Source organism: Phascolarctos cinereus, unplaced genomic scaffold (genome assembly GCF_003287225.1).
Source record: "Phascolarctos cinereus isolate Bilbo 61053 unplaced genomic scaffold, phaCin_HiC Scaffold_1;HRSCAF=81, whole genome shotgun sequence".
Classification (NCBI taxonomy): domain Eukaryota; kingdom Metazoa; phylum Chordata; class Mammalia; order Diprotodontia; family Phascolarctidae; genus Phascolarctos; species Phascolarctos cinereus.
Window position 1 is genome coordinate 61,869,684 of NW_027555514.1, and position 19,290 is coordinate 61,888,973.

Genomic DNA, 19,290 nt, shown 5'->3' on the forward strand with positions numbered 1-19,290 from the left:
GCCACTATATTTCTAGTTAATGGGGAATGTTTCTGTGAAAGAGATTAGTTATTAAGAGGTCTTTGGGGAATAGAGGAAGCTTGTCAGATTCCTAGGTAAGGAGGACAATTCCACCCAGGATAACTTATTAAGAAAATTACAGTAATTTAATTGGCATTTTTTGATGCAGAATTGTGGAAGTGATTATAATATGGATCTGAACTCAGGTCCTCTTAACTCCAGGGTCAGCACTCTAGCCACTACACCACCTCGCTGCCCATATAGCACTTTAAGGTTTGCCAAATTCTTTACAAATATTATCTCATTTCATCCTCATAACATGCCTGGGAGGCAGAGGCTTTATTATCCCCATTTTGCAGATGAAGACACTGAGACAGACAATCGTTGAGTGACTTGCCCAGGGCCACACAGCTAGCAAGTATCTGAGGCCAGATTTGAACTCAGGTCTTTCTGACTCTAGGTCCAACATTCTTTCTATTGTGCTGCCTAGCTGCACTTGAACTAAAAACAAAAACAGAACCTCTCACCATTGCTTTTAGTTTTCCTTTTCTTTCTTTCTTTCTTTTTTTTTGGGGGGGGAGCTACTGGGGTTAAGTGACTTGCCCAGGGTCACACAGCTAGTAAGTGTCACATGTTTGGTCTGATTTGAACTCAGGTCTCCTGACTTCAGGGCCAGTACTCTACCCACTTGCGCCACCTACCTGTCCCACTTTTAGTTATTTTCAATAGCCCCTATATGGGGAAAGTGAGGGGAAAACACAGGCTCCAAACTAGTTTTTGCCTCATTTCAAAGATGTCCAGTACTTACTCCAGCCACGTTTTATAATAAGTTCCAGCAGGGCTGCAGCTGCTCAGCCAAACCTTCAGATTCACCATGCTGAGATAATCTATTTAGCCACCTTGCTCTTCCAAGCGTGAAAGTTTTCTGATTTCTGAGTTCTTAGAGGATCCATGGGAACCCGAATATGAAATATATCAAGCATGTTATCTGAAGTTGAAACATTCATTGTTTTTTTTTTAATTTCAGCACCAACTAAAGTCTTTTTACGTTAAATTATGTCAAATTAAATTTTATAGAATTCATCTAGTACTAATTATTCCCTTTATGCCCTGGCATCAAAGAAGTCTTTCAGTCAAGCTGTTCCATTCTGCATAGGATTTAAAGTCAAAGATACTTAGAAGTCTAATTTATGAGTTCATTCCCACTTACATCGGGGGAAGCCAGGTGATACAGTGGATGGTGTTGGCCTGGAGTCAGGAAGAACTGAGTTCTAATCCGGATTCAGACATCCTAGCTGTGTGACCCTGGGCAAGTCACTTAACCTCTGTTTGCCTCAGTTTCCTCATCTGTAAAATGGGGGTAATAATAGCCTCTACCTTGCCGGGTTGTTGCAAGGATCAAATGAGCTCACAGCTGTAACGCGTTCAGCACATGCGTGTTTGTTGATGCTGCTGTCGTTATGTAGTCATCTGACTCTTCGTGACCCAATGTGGGGTTTTCTTAGCAAAGGTACTGGAGTGGTTTGCCATTTTTTTCTCCAGCTCGTTTTATAGATGGGGAAACTGAGGCAAACAGGGTACAATGACTTGCCCAGGGTCACACAGCTGGTAAGTGTCTGAGGCTGGATTTGAACTCAGGTAGATGAGTCTTCCTGACTCCGGACCCAGCGTTCTATCCATTGTAGTCCATAGCAAGCACTATATAAGTGTTACCGATGATGATTCACACTGATCTGCCTTTCTTAAAAACAAACTGTGTTCAAGGAGTTGATACTATTTCTACTGACCCTTCATTCAACGAGCCTAGAGAGCAATTACATTCCTGGTGACTCACGTTCATCATAGAGGTTTATCGATTTAAGTTGCCCCATCAAAACCAGTAACACCAGTTACAACATATTTCAGTAATCATTTAGCTGTCAGATTGCATAATCCCAATTTGCCCTATTAATGCAATTCTAGCTCAATGGTTGGCTTTCTCAGTTCCATGGGACTTCTTTTATCTGAGCTTGTTTAGAGGGATGAATTGAAAACATAAGGGTAGCAAATGACAACAGAATAGACTTGTCCCAGGGGCAGCTAGGTGGCGCAGTGGATAGAGCGCCAGCCTTGGAGTCAGGAGGACCTGAATTAAAATCCAGCCTCAGACCCAAAACACTCAGTAGCTGTATGACCTTGGGCAAGTCACTTAACCCCGATTGCCCCACCAAAAAAAAAAAGTAGACTTGTCCCTTCCCTGGACAACAGAAATGGACTTTAAAGTTTGTCCTTCCCCTCCTCAACCTCTCCCTTGCTCATATTTTCTCTGGTGTCAATTTTGTAACTTCTAATAGGACTGGGAGAAAATCAGATTTCAAGTTCATCCAAATTCCCTTGTGCCTTTCACAGCAAATTCCAAAGTATAGTAGGAGGCAGATGGGACTATAATAGCAATTTAACAATGCTCAAATTAAATAAAACCCAAAATTCACTACACTTAGGCTACAGATAATGTTTCTTCAGAAAGTCTACATATCCTCAAACTGGCAATAGAGACTTTCAGGGAGCTCAAAGGATCACAGGTTTACAATTAGATGGGACCGTGGAAAGAAAGCTGTAACTAGGGTAGAGCAAAGGATGCTTTGGCCCAGGGTACCAGTCTTAGATAGCAAATTTTAGAGGAGGTTGATAGAACTGACTGGTAGTCCTTCATCAGAGCATAGCACCTGGCTAGTAAGAATAATTAGATAAAATAGGAGGCTACCAGATGGCGAACTAGAGCAAGCTCCTTCCATCAGTCTGTCATCAAACATTAATGTACCAGGCACTCCGCCAGATACTGTGCTAAGCACTGGGGAGACAAAGAAAGGCAAAAACAGTCTCTGCCCTTGAGCAGCTGGGGAGAGATAACAGGTAAATAATTAGACATGTACAGGATGTACACAGAGCAGCTAGAAGGTCATCTGAGAAGGGAAGGCACCAGCAGCTGAAGGACCAGGCCAGACCTCCTGTAGAAAGTGGTGTTTGAGGAGAATCTTGAAGGAAGCCAGGTGAAAGTTAGGAGGGAGAGAGTGGTAGCAATGGGGGTGTGCACAGCCTGGGCAAAGGCACGGTGATGGGAGTAGGCTAGCATAATGGAAACATATTGTGAATGGAGAGGAGGAAAGTGTAAGAAGACTGGGAAGGTAAGAAGGGACCAGGCTGTGAAGAGCTTTAAATGCCAAATAGAGGACTTTATATCTGATCCTAGATGTAATAGAAAGCCCCTGGAGTTTACTGAGTAGTGGGGGTGGGGGTGAGGAGAGAGGAGGAGGAGTAAGATACATCTCCCTTTTAGGAAAATCACTTTGGTAGCTGGAGGATTGATTGGGGTGTGGTGATCCATGAGGCAAGGAGATCAATTAGAAGGCTGCTGCAGTAGTCCAGATGAGAGGTAAAGAGGGTCTGAACAAGCGGGGTGGTCATGTGAGTGGAGAGAATATATGAGAAATACTATGAAAGTAGAGATAAAATTTTTCAATGAGTTAGATGTGTGAAGGGAGTGAGAGAGAGGAATGAGGATGACCCTAGTTTATGAGCCTGTACATCTGAGAGGATGGTGGTACATTTAACAGCAAAAGAGTGGTTGGAAAAAGAGGATTTTGGGGGGTGAGAGTGGGGAAGATAAGTTCTGGTTTGGTCATGTTGAATTTGAGATGCTGTTAGGACATCCAGTTTGAGGTATCTGAAAGGTATGACTATCGCTAAGGAGAAAGACTAGAGCTGGATACATAGATGTGGTGACCTCTATTAGGAATGATCATTGAACTCATGAGAGTCAATGAAAACACTAAGTGAAAAACCACAGAGGGAAAAGAGAAGAGGGGCAAGAATGGACCCTTGAGTCACACCCTCGGTTAATGGGCAAGATAGGGATGCTTGCCACCCAACCCCAGGCTATAGCCTCCCCTGTGGCTGTCTCACCTCATTGTCCTTGATCTTTGTCCTGTAATCCTTTCTGCAGCCTCAAAAATTCTAATTACAGTCAGTCAATAAACCTTTATTAAGCATTCCTTGTAGTTGTTCAGTCTTGTCTGACTCTTCATGACCCTGTGGAACAGAGCACAAGCAATCAATAAGTCACCATGGGTTTTTTTTGGCAAAGATGCTAGAGTGATTTGCCATTTCCTTCTCCAGTGAATTAAGGCAAACAGAAGTTAAGTGACTTGCCCAGAGTCACACCTCTAGTAAGTGTCTGAGGCTGGATTTGAACTCAGGTCTTCCTGGCTCCAGGCCCAGCACTCTGTGTACTATGGCACCACCTAGCTGACCCTTATTGAGCATTTACCATGTTCCAAATACTAGGGATGAAAAGAGAGTAAAAAACAGGGCTTGTCCTCAAGACGCTCACACTCTAATGAAAAAGACAACTTGCAAACAGCCATATTTCAGTAAGACAAAGCCCTGCTTAGAGCTCACCTGGTTTGAATCCAAAGGATTCAAGAAAGAAACTGAGAGCTAGATGTTTTTGGTGATTTTAAAGGTACCAACTTAATGTCAAACACAGAATACAGCCATTCCCCCCCACTAGAACTTCTGTTTTTAAAAAAAAAATCATTTTTACCAGTGACTCAAATAAAAAATATACAACATGTATAATGGCTCTTTACAAAGCATATATATATATATATGTGTGTGTGTGTGTGTGTGTGCGTGTATTATACATATATGTATATGTATGTGTGTGTATATATATGTGTGTGGGTGTGGGTGTGGGTGTGTATATATATATAAATTTCATTTAATGCTCACAATACCCCTTTGAGGTATTATCCCCATTTTACAGATGGGACAGACGGAGTTTTACAGAACTGAGACAGACAAACATTAAGTGACTTAACCAGGGTCACGGAGTTACTAAGTACCTGAGGGTGGATTTGAACTCAGGTCTTCCTGATTCCACTGCCAGGGCTCTAATCACTGTAGGGGGTAGGGGGAGGCATGTGGGCTGTCTTTGATTTATTTATTGGGCTGTTATGAGGACATTAGTCTTGTTTTAATTATTCCTAGCTGGGCCAAGAGGCAGGTTTTGACTAGATGTAAAGAAAAACTTCCCAACATATTAAACTTTACAGAAGGAGAATAAATTAATCCACGAGCATATTATGCATGGTGATGGAATTACAGAGATTTCAGTGAAACTGGCCCTTGCCTCAAGGAGTTCACATCCTACTGGGGAAACAGCATGTACACCTATGAACAAAACCAGAATATATTCAGAATAATTCAGAAAAATGTCAAGGAGGCTCTAGTATCTGGTGGGTGGTAAAGAATCAAAGGCCTCATGTAGGAGGTGGCATTTTAGTGGAATTTTGAAGGAAGCTAGACATTTTCACGGGCACCTAGGTGGCACAGTAGATAGAGTGCTGGACCTGCAGGCAGGAAGACTCATCTTCATGAGTTCATACCTGGACTCAGACACTTACTAGAGGTATGACCCTGGGTGAGTCACTTCACCCCATTGGCCTCAGTTTCCTCATCTATAAAATGAGCTGGAGAAGAAAATGGCCAACCACTCCAGTATCTTTGCCAAGAAAATCCTAAATGGGGTCAAGAAGAATGAAACAACCTAACAACAAGAACAAAAGTATTCTCAGACGTGGAGATCCAATCCAATATAATAAACATTTATTAAGCACCCTGTGATGTCATTGGTTCCCTTCAGAATGAAGGACAACAAAACCACCTATTATGCATCAGGCAATGTGCTAAGTACTGGGAATACAGTTAATATAATGAAGAATAAAAGAAATAAAGAATAAAGAAAGACAGTTCCTGCCCTCTAGAAGTTTACAATCTAAAGGAGGAGGGGCAACACCCAAAAGGAGGCAGGCAAGGAGAAAGGGGAGATGAGGGGTACTCAGTGAGGGGATGTCTTGTTCTGTAGAGGTCTGTATTCTGACCTCCAGTCCAGGGGAGAGGAGGAGGAGGGAGGTGTTGTCAGTCAACTCTTGAGTTAGCAGTATGGTGATGAGATTAGAGGCGATGAGCTTAATCTGGAAGGGAATTGGAACCAGGCCCAGATGCAAAGTGGAGTGAGTTAGCATTTTAGGAGGTGAAGAGAAAGATCATATCAGGTTGAGGGGATAGACTATGCAAAGGTGTGAAGATAAGAAATTGATCATCGTGAACAGGCAATAGCAAATACGGTAGTGTGACCAGATCATCAGTTGGGTGAAAGGGTTGTTGTACAGTCATTTTTAGTCTATCTCTTTGTGGTCCCATTTGGGGGTTTCTTGGCAAAGATACTGGAGTGGTTTGCTGTTTCCTTCACCAGATGAGGAAATAGGGTGAAGTGACTTACCCAGGTTCACACAGCTAGTAAGTGTCTGAGGCTGGTTTTGACCTTAGGAAGATGAGTCTTCCTGTCTCCAGGCCCAGCGCTCTTATCCACTCAGCCACCTAGATTTCAACCTACCAGAGACCTTAGAGATCAAGTCAAGGCAGGAGGACCTGATGGATGGTGACAGATGGGTGAATACTGAGACAGGGATCACTGAGTCAGATGTGAAGACAGAACCAGTAATCCTTAGAGACCTGGATGAAGGAGAGTGAGAGATTAGGATGATTAGAAATTTAGAAGCTGTGTAGCTAGAAGGCACCCTTCTGCAGAATCAAAGAATGCCCCCACCCCCACCCCACGTCTTCAAGGGAAGGCCAAATGTTGACTTATTGTGGGTATTGTAGAATAGCTGATGGAGGTGATCTCAGAGGTGCTAACCATTTCTGAGATTCTGGGATTCTGCATAGGCTTATTCACTTGGTATTTTTTAAGTATTCCATTCTGTTCCCTGTCTCAACTATTATAAGACAGCAGGAAGTACTCAGACCTGTTAAGAAAAATAAAATTTTTTTGTTGTTAAAAAAAATGCCCAGATTTCATGGTTCCTGATTCCTTGTCTTGATGTCTTTCTTCCTTTTCTTTTCTTTCTTTGTCTTCTCTGGCATTCCACTACAAGTTTTGCTCTTTGGGTAGTGGAATGTCTACTTAGGCTGTTGTTTGAGTTGACTGTGGGGGAGGGGAGGCAATATCCCATGGAGTGTATTTGCCTGACTTTCAGCGATTCTCAAAGACCCCTGGGGGGGGGGGGTCACTGAGACCTTGCCAAGAGATCTACAAGGTCAATACTTTTCATAATAATACTAAGACATTTTAATTTTGAATGAGGTTCATATGGCTAAATATAACTTACATAAACAAAGGCTCTTTGGTGGGAATCCTCAATAGTTTTTTTAGAATGTAAAGGGTCCTAAGACCAAGAAGTTTGAGAACCACTACTTTGCATTAACAAGAGCTCAGACCCGGCAAAGGATTCTCCTTGCCTCAGCCTTCCAGGGAGCCATGGAAGTCTGAGAGTTGATCCTTCACTTTCCTAATGACTCTGGTAAGTCACTAATATGCAAAGGCCTGCACACAAGTTAGTTTGCTTCTACCCAGATTCTGTGAGAGGCTTCAGTCCAAAGCCGAGGCTGCTACTATCTCCTTCTGGCTTGGGTCTCTGCATTCTGTCAAATGACAGGTAAGGACTGATCAGACCGGCTTCTTGACAAACCAAAGCCAGTCATTTAGGAGTCAGAAATCAGGAGGAAGGACATCTGGCAGAGACCATTCTGTGACCTAGACAAGGATCAGCATTTTTTAAGCCTGGGGCCCTGAAATGAGGTTGTAAACAAAGAATGAGCAAGGACCGTTTCTTGCCAGTCCCCAATTCTGAGAAAGCCTAAAGACAAAATGCAGGCCTGTTGAAAGAAGACATTTGTCCTCATACTTTTGGTGGGAAAAAAGTGGTCTAAGATGAAGTCCTTTTTATGTAAAGATTACCTAGGAAAGTCTCTGCACAGTTATTGAACCCTTGGGTTATTTACTGTGTAAGCCCAACTGCACATATTGGTTTTCTGGAAGGCTCACCATGTTCCTTTTGGATATTAAGAATAGGGCCCATAAAAGGTCCCCTCCTCCTTCCCTGTCATTAACCTTCTCCCCTTCCCGGTCTCTTTTGGGAATGTCTGGCAGGGTTAACTTCCTTTTTGTCCATATCCTCTGTCCTTTGGAGGCTTCCGCATCTTTTTACCATGAACGAGAAGAACATTTCCAAAACACACAGGTGATTGAAGGTCATAGTCAGGAAGATGGGCCAGCCATTGTGCTATACCAAATCTTGGTCTAAATTAAGCTAAAACATCATCTAAACAGATTGGAAAGTGGGTCAAAGGATGTCCCCCTGGGAGGGACAGCCCATCTACTCCTATTAACTCTGTATCCTAAAATCATCAGGCCTCCGTTGACTAAATCATCACATTGTTAGTGATTGTGTTCTTTTTAGCTGTCTGAAATAGCAGAGTTAAAATATGGTCAAGATTGCCTTTCCCATCTTCTCTGTGTGGACGTTGTACCTCCTGTTTTCAATTTCTGGGAACTATGCCAGTTTTTCAAGGACTGAGTCAAGAACAAAATAAATATTTGTAGGTAATTTTTTTTAAACATGTGTTCAATGTAATCCAACAGATCCAAAGAATAATGTGTTTAATTGTTTCTCAGTTGTTATTTGTAATTAAGTCAAGATTTGAAGGGTCAGTTTACTTTTCCAATTTGTGGTCTGAGAGAGGGAAAAATGTCCAGGCAATTGCCTGGGTCTTCTTTCCAAAGTCCAGATTAAATGACTGAAATTGATTCCGTTAAAGTGGTCCAAGTTATACGTTATACTTCTAGATATTAATTGGACCCAGTAAAGTTAGTAGTAGCTGGCAGTGTCTTTCTAGAAGCTGTATGCAAACTATTTCTTTCAAGTTCCTTTTCTTTTTAAAAGGAATGTAAGCGAAATGTTTGGGTTTGGGGGTATTTAAAAAATATGTACACTTATGTATTTCGTGAAAAGATCCTTGTCCTGTGTCTGAGATGAAAAGAAGTGTGGATTCCAGCAGATATACATGGCTGTAATCATGCGTGAAATGTTTCCTTTCGTAATAATGCCTGTTGGCTGAAGTGCCTTTGGAGTTGGGAACCCTGGAAAACAGGCGGCCAGAAGTCCTGCGTAGGAAGCCCATCATCACCTGTTGGGGCCCTGAGTGAGTGTGAGCGGCTTGGGGGCTGGTCCTGCCCCAGCCTCACAAAGTACTGCCCACCATTCCACTGAGGACCAGTCCCAGGGAGCGGATAGCCCCGGCGTCTGGAATGCAGTTTGTTTTTGCTGGGGACTTTGCCCAGTAGAAGAGAGTAATTCAGGGTGGGGTTTCCCAGCCCTCCACCAGCCCCCTCCCAGCCCCTTTCTGGCTGGGCTCAGAACTGCAGTTTTTAAAGTTAGGAGTGGGGAGCGTGCGCTGGAGGCTGGGACAATGGAGGAAAATGAAAGCCAGAAATTTGAGCCCTGCCTTCCCTCCTCAGCAGACAGCAGACAGATGAAGGGTAAGTAACAGGATCATTCAAAGATGGAGTTACATTTAAGCGTGTCCCTCACTGCTGCTTTTTATAACTCGACGCAGAGTGCATGGCAGGGAGAAGGGGGGAAAGGGAACATGATTTCTCTTGTGCATGTGGCTGTTCAAAAGTCCTTTAGCTTCTGGTGTTGGATTTATCTTCAGGAGGCTTTTTTCCCCCTTGACTCTCCAAAGCGGAAAACTTGGTGAACTGATGTCACATTTCGTGACATACTCAGCAAGCGTATTATGAGCGCTGCTCCCCAGGGAAAGCTCAGCGCTGTGAGCTGTAGTTTTAAAGACAGCATTTGGGCTTCCTAGCTGTAATGTAGCTCTTTATGTGAATGAAGCTCACTGCGAGCCTGCCGAGGGTCCGTTCCAGGGTTAGCAGAGAGGCGGCTGAGTTGTGGATTTCACAGGCAAGTTTTATTTTACATGAAAGTCCAGAAGTTACTTCGTAGTTGCTGCTGCTGTTGCGGCTTTTGGAGGAAGCCAAACAGTTTGACCAGTGTGGGTTTTTTTTGTTTTGTTTTGTTTTGTTTTTAAGCTTTGCATCTCAGGTTGGCTTTGGAGCATTTGCTCCAATGAAGTTTTCCTTGGGTTGGTTGAAAGCTCAGTGCTTGGGTGGAAATAGAAGAATTCGCTAGCTAGGCAAAGTTCGAGGGGGCGTGGAGATAGGGTAAGGTAGGATTGGGAAAGCAGGCTTCTGGGGTGACTGGCTTCCTAAATCACCTACCAGAGGGACCTGTCTATTTCTCCCACCCCTCCCCCCCCGGCCCCAGGAAATTCCCAGAAGCGTAAAGTTCCAAGGACATTTTCAGATGGGGCCGGGGAATGAATGGCCGCTTCAATAGCATTTTGCTGCTACCCCTGTGACTACCCTGTAGTGTCCCTGACTATCGTGTAGATGGCATGCTCTGAAAACGCAGAATTCTGAGCCCCACCTCCTCGTGAAGTTCATTCAGAGGCCATTTAACAACAGAAATATGTGTTCCATGGCATAGCAATCAGTGTGGGGGTCGGGATTATCCACTTGGGAAAAGGTATGTTTTCATCTGGTATGTAAAAGGGGAAGTCATCAATGACTCATCTACCAGGGAAATGCAAAACTAAACCCCCGGAGAAGAAAATGTAATTAGAATGGAGAACCTCAGGGAAAAATGCAAAGGATTAAGGCTTGGGAAACTATGTAGGTCTGCATCTTAGATTTGTAGGTATTAGGGTTGGCAGAGAGCAAAGTGGCCACCTAGGCTAGAGTCCAGTCAAAGATGCTTGCAAGTGATTATTCCAAAAGTCCAAAAGCATGGTTTGAAAACGCGTATGTAGAGAAGAAACCTTGGACACTGAAATTTCAAGGTTGGGCACTAGGGGGAAAAAAAGGCTGATTATAGAAAACTTGGTGAGTGGATTGTGGATTCATTCTCCCTTCAGCTGAAGAACTGCAGCCCCAGGATAGGATGAGAATATATTGGAGGAGCCAGTCTGGCTGGTCAGTATGAATAAGGAGCAAATAAAATAGGAAGATATCTCTAACCATCTGGAAACACCTGGGAATTGAGCAGCATCTGGTCATTGTGCCATGGGCAAGGAGAAGCTGTCAACTGTAGGGATTCCTGCTGAGTTTGTAGGTGGACTGCTGAGGTAACCCTCCCGTGCCATGTTTAAAGGCCACAGTCCCTTCTGAGTCCCCCAGGGTTGCTTGAGGGACCTGCAGGTGCCCTAGGACATCTGCTACAGTTTTAGCATTGGTGTTCTGAAAAATAACCAGGCAGGTAGAGAAATCCTCTCCTCTCCGACTTACCCAACCCTGGCTACACTTGGTTGACATAGGAGACCTTTGGAGGGCAGGACTGGGGGATGACCAGGCTGGTACTTGGCATGGACATGTAATGGACCTACCAAGGTGGTTGGTCTCTGTTTCCCTTCCCCTCAACTACTCTTCCATCATCTCTTCCAGCTCTGTAAGCTGTCAGGAATGTGGGCCGGGGGACCCTCAGAGGCCAGACCAAAAAAGCTTTCAGAAGGCCCAGGCTTGTTTCTCTGTAAAACCCACATCCCTGGAGGTTGCTATGCCCTTAGGAATGGGAGGTGAGGGGAAAGACTAGAGGTGTCAAAATCCGGTTCTTTTACCCAGAGGACCCTTTTATTTTCTGGAGTCTGTGTAGCTTGATAAAATCAAAGCAAGCATACCAGAGCTGGAATCTGGAGACTGTCTTTCCAGCTCTGTTACCGACTACTCATAATAACTCTAGTAAAAATCCTTTACTTTTCTGGGCTTCTATTTACTTGTTTAAAATGAAGTGTTCCTGAGTCCCCCGAGGACTTCAGATGAAATCTCCTGACAGTTAGGTGATGGACTTAGAAGGCAGAATGAGACATTTATTGTTGGACATGGCCAAGGCAGGGCCATTTGTTTCGCTGGACTGTGCTTGTGTATTTTGTTTTTGTTTTTGTTTTTTGGCTAGGCAATGGGGTTAAGTGACTTGCCCAGGGTCACACAGCTAGTGAGTGTTATATGTCTGAGGCCAGTTTTGAACTTAGGAAGATGAGTCTTTATCATTCCAGGCCAGAATTTATGGACACCACCACCTAGTTGCCTGCCAGATTGCCTAGAGATAAAAGAAATAACTCAACAGTGAGAACTGCCCAATGGAAAAAAGGCAAAATGATAACTAAATAATAGCAGTAAAACAGAGACACAGAGGAGGAGATGGATAGATGGTGTCATGGAAGCAACGACCATGAGCTTGGGGAAGATTTTGGGAGACAGTGGAAGCTAGAAGGACCTGGCCCTGCATGACCACAACTGAAGTGAACAAGAACAAGGCTGTTTTGGGGAGTGAAGGATGTTAGTGGATTTGTAGTTGTTTGTGCCAACTGAAGTTCTCACAGTGCCTTCCCATCACTTTTTGGATCGAATTTTAATATTACCTCTCTCATTCCAATGGAAAAAAGAAATGCGGGGGATTGACTAGATAATTTCAAAGCCCCCTTCCTTCTCTTCCAATCTATCATCTGCATTGTTTATGTAAATGTAAGTGAGGAAATTTCCTGTGATAGCCCCTTATGGATACTCTCAATCTTTCCAAGATTTCAGTCTCAAGCACACATACCTGTTAATTATTTAACATAATTTTTGTTTCTCAGAAGGCGTGGTCTGGCTTATATATGAATGTGCTGAAGAGGATCATTCACAAAAGTGGGTCAGCTGCCCTTTTGTCCCTTTGAAGTCTTTTTTTTTTTTTGGTGAGAGTAGTATAACCCATGAATAAGCCTGCATTTGTGATTTATGTATGAAAACAATAATAACTGGCATGAGGATAGCATTTTAAAGTTTGTAAAGCACTTGTTTTATACATTATGTTATCTTATACTTTATATATGATATATGTATATATCATATGAGATAAGTGAACTAAGTGCTATATGCATTATTATCCTTATTTTACAGATGAGGAAAGAGAGGCTTAGCGGGGTGAAGCAGTTTACCCATAGCCAGTGAACTAAGAAGGCGGGATCAGAACCCAGATCTTTTGGACTCCAAGTCAACTAACTACACAGAATAAGTATTCTCTGTTAGGCTCAATATGGTTGGTCCTAATACAACTTGATATTATTTTTAAAAAAAAGTCCAAAATCAGTTAGCTGTAAGTCAACAAGTCAACACAAACACAGCTGCCTAGACATTCTCCCTAAGAATGTGCTACCCACCTATTTCTGGCCAAGGGGAAGAAGTCAGGACCAGGGCGGAGCTGTTGACAGAAATAAAGCTGTATTCTTAGTACTGGGCAAAGTGGAAGGAGCACTAGAGTTAAAGTCAAGACACCCAGATACAAATTCTATAGCCAGTGTGTTAACTGTGCATCTATGGATAGAGTCTCTGAATCTCATTTTCTTCAGCTGTTAGAGAGAGAGAGAAGAAGAAGAAGAAGATGAAGGAGAAGGAAGGGAGAGAGGGAGGAGGAGAGGAAGGGAGGGAGAGAAAGAGAGGGAGGGAGAGGGAGAGAGAGAGAGGGAGAGAGAGGGAGGGAGAGAAAGAGAGAGAGAAAGGGAGAGAGAGGGAGGGAGAGAGGGAGGGAGAGAGAGAGACATACTTGGACTATCTGCCTCATGGGTTTGTCCTGGGCAAAGTAATTTGTTAGTCTTAAGGCAGGACATCAGAGTGAGTAATTTTTGTTGTGTGAAGGTGACCATAGCTTCTCAAAGTCTAGGCCAACAGAGCATAAACTCTGTTCTTTCCTATGAAGATGGTGAGGTTTTAAGGGACTAGGGACAGACTATGTGTCTGTCATCAGAACATCAATGTTGGTAAACCCTGAGCTGTTTATTACATAAAAACAAGAGTTCTTAACCTAGGTACCAGGACAGATTTCAGGGGGGCTATGAACTCAGATGGGAGGAAAATGACATCTTTGTTTTCACCAACCTTTGGTTTCCTTTGTCATTCTATGTGTCTTTTTTTTGTACTTTTAGAAGCTTTATGCTGAGAAGTGGTCCATCCATAGACTTCGGCAGACTAGTAAAGGGGTCTGTTATACAAAAAAAGTTAAGAACCCTCTTGCTGACAGGCTGGTGGGCTGGAGCCTATGACTATGATTTCATTGTTGTGGGGAAATTCCAGATGAGGAAACTCCCTTTACCAATGCAAGATGGCACCTGCTCTGTTTTGGAGAGTTAACTCTCTAAGGTCATTAACTAGGGTAATAAATGTTTGGGGTACAGCAACTCATAAAAGCTGTATCATAATTGTAGAAGGGTTCAACCTTCACTGGTAAGTGGTAAAATAGAATGTGAAGTCTGGAAATTAATTAAGAGTCCATCCCTTCAGACCCCTCTTTAACAGTGAGGCTACTCAGGCACACATAGGTCCAGTGACTCTAGAAGACACAGAATGTTAGGGTCAGGGCCAAGACAGGCTCTGACCACCTGACTCTCATGGCAGTGTCTTTCCATTTATCTCATTGAGGGGCCATCCACAGTGATGAAATCATCTATTTGAAGAACTGGCCCATATAACCTGCTGTCTCAAGACATTTATAAAATCCCTGCTGTGTACAAAGCCTATGTTAGGAGTTTGGGATTCAGAGCCAAAAACGAAACGGTCCCCATTCTCAAGGAGTTAATATTCCTCTGGAAAGGTTATAGTCTACTGAATGGAATTAATTCACATGTCTCTGAAAAATTTTATACAGTTATCCCTTCCACATTGCAGGAGTTAGGGGAGAGACCCCACCCTTACCCCTGTGATCTGGAAATTCCACATAAAAATTTTGGCCTTCCCTTCATACCAGAGAAGGAGTCAGAATTTTTTCTTTTTCTTTTTTGAGGTGCTTACAGTACCTTATTATAAAATTTGGGTTAAGTATTTGGTCATAGGCTCTGTGTCGTCTGCTGGCCTTTGAGTATCAAACACAAAACTGCCCCCCAAAATTCCCATTTAATTTCTTATGCCGCCCTGCGATATATCAAAACTGCAATGGGGAAAGGCATGATGTGGAAGGAATAACTGTAATTCCCTGCCTAGTTGATATTTAAGGCAGCTTTGAGGTGGCGCAATAGATAGAAACCTAGTCAGGTTATTAGCTATATGACCCTGAGTTGTCTCAGCTTCAGTTTCCCCATCAGTAAAATGGGAATAATAATTGAATCTACTTCACAGGGTTATAAGATCGAAATGAGATAACACACGTAAGGTGCTTTGCAAACTTGAAAGTACCACATAGATTTCACCCATTATCATTGTTCCATTACTTTTTCTGTTAAGCTAGCAGAAATGACTTTAAAGGTTATTTAGTTCTAATTTTACAGGTGAGGGAACTGATGCCTAGGGAACTTCCCCAAGGTAAACTAGTGACAGAGCCCAAATTTGACCCCCAAATCCTCTAACTAAATCTACAGAGGCAGTATGCCATATAGCATAGAGAGTACTGGCTTTGAGGTCTTGGATCAAAACCTGCCACTGATGCCTGCGAGCTGTGTGACTCAGGACGAAGCACCAAATTTCTATGGAATTCCAGTTTTCTCATTTGTAAAATTGGGCCAAAGTGATGGGGGAGAGGTTTGGTTTAAGGACCTCTAAGATCCCTTCCAGATCTAAACAATGATCCTGTGATTATGAATTCGGTAATTTTTCTAGTACATCACACTGCCTCTCATTTCTCCTTGGAGAAGCCCTTTGAAACTCAAGACCTGAATAACTGGGCCTCTTCCTATCTTTCCAGTCTTATAAGTTACTTACTCCCCATCACATAGCCTACTGTCTAGTGACACTGGCCTTGATGTTCCTCGTAGAAGACTCTCCTCCCTTCTCTGCCCTTTCATTGGTTGTTTCCCATGGCAGGAATTCTCTCCCTCCCCATCTTTGCCTCCTGGCTGCCTTCAAGTCTCAACTAAAATTCCACCTTCTAAAAGAAGCCTTTCCCCATCCCCGTCATCTGTTGCTAGTGCCATCACTTTGTTGAAGAACTACAATTTATCCTGCATGTATTTTATTTATAGTCATTTATATGAGGTCCCCCTCATTAGACTGTGAGGTACTTGAGAAAGGGACTGTCTTTTTCCTTTGTTTTTATCCTCAGAACTTAGTACAGCACCATTAGTCGCTTAGTAGGCACTTAAATGCTCCTTGACTAGCCTTGAACATATTTGCCCTTTGGAAGATTAAGGAATATGTCTCCATAGGTGCCCTGTCTTCTTCCATCCATGGAGGGAGTGGTCCAGAGGAATTGAGAGAAGGGGAAGCTGCTCACATCCTTTGAATCACACTTTCACACTGTGGTCTCACTATTTGGTTTGACATAGATTTGCAGAATCTCAGAAGACATCTATGTTTAAATGCTAGTAGCAAATGAAACTGGAGATGTAGGGCAGAGGAGAAATAACCTGCTTCTTGGGAATATTCTGGCTCCCTTTTCTACCCAAGCTCGAGGGAGGTCTTTACTCTGGGGCCCCTGGCTGTAATCATTATTCAATAGAACTATTATGATTTTCTAAACAATGAGCCTGGGAGGTCCTTGAACTGTTTTCTCCCAGGTCCTCCACCCACTCCCTTCTCCCTTTTGTTTCCATCCCTGGTTATTTCTGAAAGACCTTATTGAAAGACTACATTTATGCCCAAGTAGCTGAAGTTGTAAAATGTGTTCTCTCCTCAGGCATGGGAGACTTTTCCCGTGACTACTCTCCTAACTGAGCTTGGCCTCTTGGAGGAAGAGTATCAGATTACTGGGATGTGGTTTCAAAGAGCTTTCTATGGAAAGAAGCGTTGGTCTTTCCTAGATGGAACAGGTGTCTGATGCCAGGGGGGCACACGAGAGGTGGGTCATGTTGACGCAAAGGAAAGACAGAACACGAGGAAGAATTCAATGTTTTCTGAGTTATAGGACAGCCATCTATGACCATCACACGATAAGCTTGTGTTTTTTCTTTTTAAATCTGGTAATGTGAATGAATGAATGCATTCCCAGAAGACCCACAAGACAAGAACAATCAGAAAGATGACAGTAGAAATGACCTTCCCAGTGAGAAGTGTTAGGGAACAAGGACAGGCCAACTGGAAGGAAAGATGAGAGTGCTTACAGGGAAGGGGAAGAATCCTTTCCCCTCCTTTTCCAGTTTCTCTGAGAGAACATATATTTACTCTCAGCGATTACTCTTCTTGTTCTGTTTTCATTTCAGGGGAATAAATAAATAACTCTTGTAAATATATGGAGGAGAGCTCAAGTACTTGAAGAATTGGTGATTGGAAATGTTTGTGGCTGTTAAGTTCATAATAAATAAGCATTTTAAAATGTATTTCATCGGAGGGGGAACTTGTGGACCAACATTTAACCAACAGATCTCAGCCCTCTCTGACTTAGTGGATATTTCCCAGGAAGTCACTTCTTTGTATGTGCTTTGTATATACTCCTATTTCCATAGCTGTATATGGTGTATTTACTCCCCCGCTAGAGTAAGTGCCAAGAGAGCCAGAACAGTTTCATTTTTGTGTCTCTGACCCTTGGCACTGTTTTCTTGCACATACTTGGTGTTTGGCGGCTGGTTGGAGCAGTGGACAGTGTTGGACTTAGGAATTCCGAAGACCCTCGTTCAAATCCTGCCCCAGATATTTCCTAGCTGTGTGACCCTAGGCAAGTCACTTAAGCAAGGCGCTTAACTTTTCTCAGCTTCAATTTCCTCATTAGTAAAGGGGGGGATGGGGCAGCTAGATGACCAGTGGATTGAATGCTGGGCCTGGAGTCAGGAAGACTCGTCTTCCTGAGTTCAAATGCGGCCTCAGACACTTACTAGCTGTGTGCTGGGCAAGTCACTTAACCCAGTTTGCCTCAGTTTTCTCATCTGTAAAATGAGCTGGAGAAGGAAATGGCAAACCACTCCAGTATCTTTGCTGAGACAACCCATGAAGAGTATTAGTGTAATATGCTCCACAGGGGCATGAAGAGTTGGACGCAATAGAACAAAATTCTTATGTTCTTTCCAGGGTAGGTCAGATATAGTCCATAGATTCAGAGCTAGAATGTACCTCAATGATCATCTAAATGATCTAAATGATGGAGAACCTGGGGCCTCTAGGCCACATGTGGCCCTCTAGGTCCTCAAGTGTGGCACTTTGACTGAATCCAAACTTCACAGAACAAATCCCCTTAATAAAAGGATTTGTTCTGTAAAACTTGGACTCAGACAAAAGGCTGCACCTGATCTAATCCAAGAATACCTATTTTTCAGATGAGGAAACTGAGGCCCGGAGAGGTTCAGTCAATTGCCCAAGGTCACACATGTAGAAGTAAATGATAAAGGTGGGATTTGAACCCAGGTCCTCTGACTTCAGAGACAATATTCTTTCCTCTGTGCCATGATGACTGCCTCTGATCTCCAAATTCATTCTGATGCATCCATCATGTCATTTCCCTCTCCACAATAATTTTCTCATAGTATTTAGTTCAGTTGAACTTTGTCCACGTGTTTGTTTTCTACATCTCTATAATCATTATTTCTAACAGTGTTCTCATTTTTGCTTTGTTTAAGCAAATAAGGAGAAAATAGAATTTTTCAAGTAGATCATGGTCCAGTGAGACTCCTGCTTGCTACTCAGGGCAGTCATTATTTTTTGACCCTGACCATGAATCAAATGTTTTAGGATTCAACAGCTGATTATAAAGACCTCACAAGCAATTCTGTTGTCAGCATGAAATGTTCAGTCAAAAATCCAGGTGAAATCATCAGAGGGATCTTTGGGGTTATATAAGCTCCCTTTTGTGGGGAGGTCAGAGAGGCTGAGTAGTAACATAGTTATTATAACCAAAGAAGGTATTCTGGTTTTGAACAACCCCAAGGGAAAAAAAAAAGTCAGAAATAATAGGGCCTTCAAGTGGACTTAGATGTTTCTAATATGTAACTTTTGAGTATTTTACCTGGATTTTGTTTTCTTTTTCCTTTACTATTGTCAAAAGAAATAAAATCTTAGCTCACATTTCTTGCTTTTTGTTTTATTGATTTGTTTTCACATCACTTTAATTTCCAAATATCTCTTCCACCCCTCTTCAAGTTGTATTTTGGGAATAGATTTTTTTTTTTGGTGAAGCAATTGGGGTTAAGTGACTTGCCCAAGGGCACACAGCTAATAAATGTCAAGTGTCTGAGGCCATATTTGAACTCAGGTCCTCCTGACTGCAAGGCTAGAGCTCTATCCACTTCGCCACCTAGCTGCCCCTGGGAATAGATTTTTTTTTTAAAGAAAGAGGACAAAAGCTGTTCAATGAAATCGAACAAGTCTGACAAGGCATATAGTATTCCATATCCACAGCCCCTCACCTCTGCAAAGAAGAAACACATATTTTCACCCTTCAGCCAGACCAAACTTCT

General features: G+C 42.8%; 1 protein-coding gene across 2 annotated transcripts in view; it reads left to right on the forward strand.

Annotated features, from left to right (window-relative positions):
• Positions 1–9,111: 9,111 nt before the first annotated feature.
• The window catches only part of KIAA1217 (KIAA1217 ortholog), a 393,972-nt gene continuing 383,793 nt past the window's right edge, over positions 9,112–19,290 (forward strand). The window contains exon 1 of one of the 2 annotated variants that reach the window (XM_078151949.1): positions 9,112–9,421. In XM_078151949.1, the coding sequence (XP_078008075.1) occupies positions 9,352–9,421 (70 nt within the window). In that variant the 5' untranslated portion in view covers positions 9,112–9,351. The remainder of the gene's footprint in view (positions 9,422–19,290) is intronic. The other variant, XM_020978279.2, reaches the window with a different exon arrangement.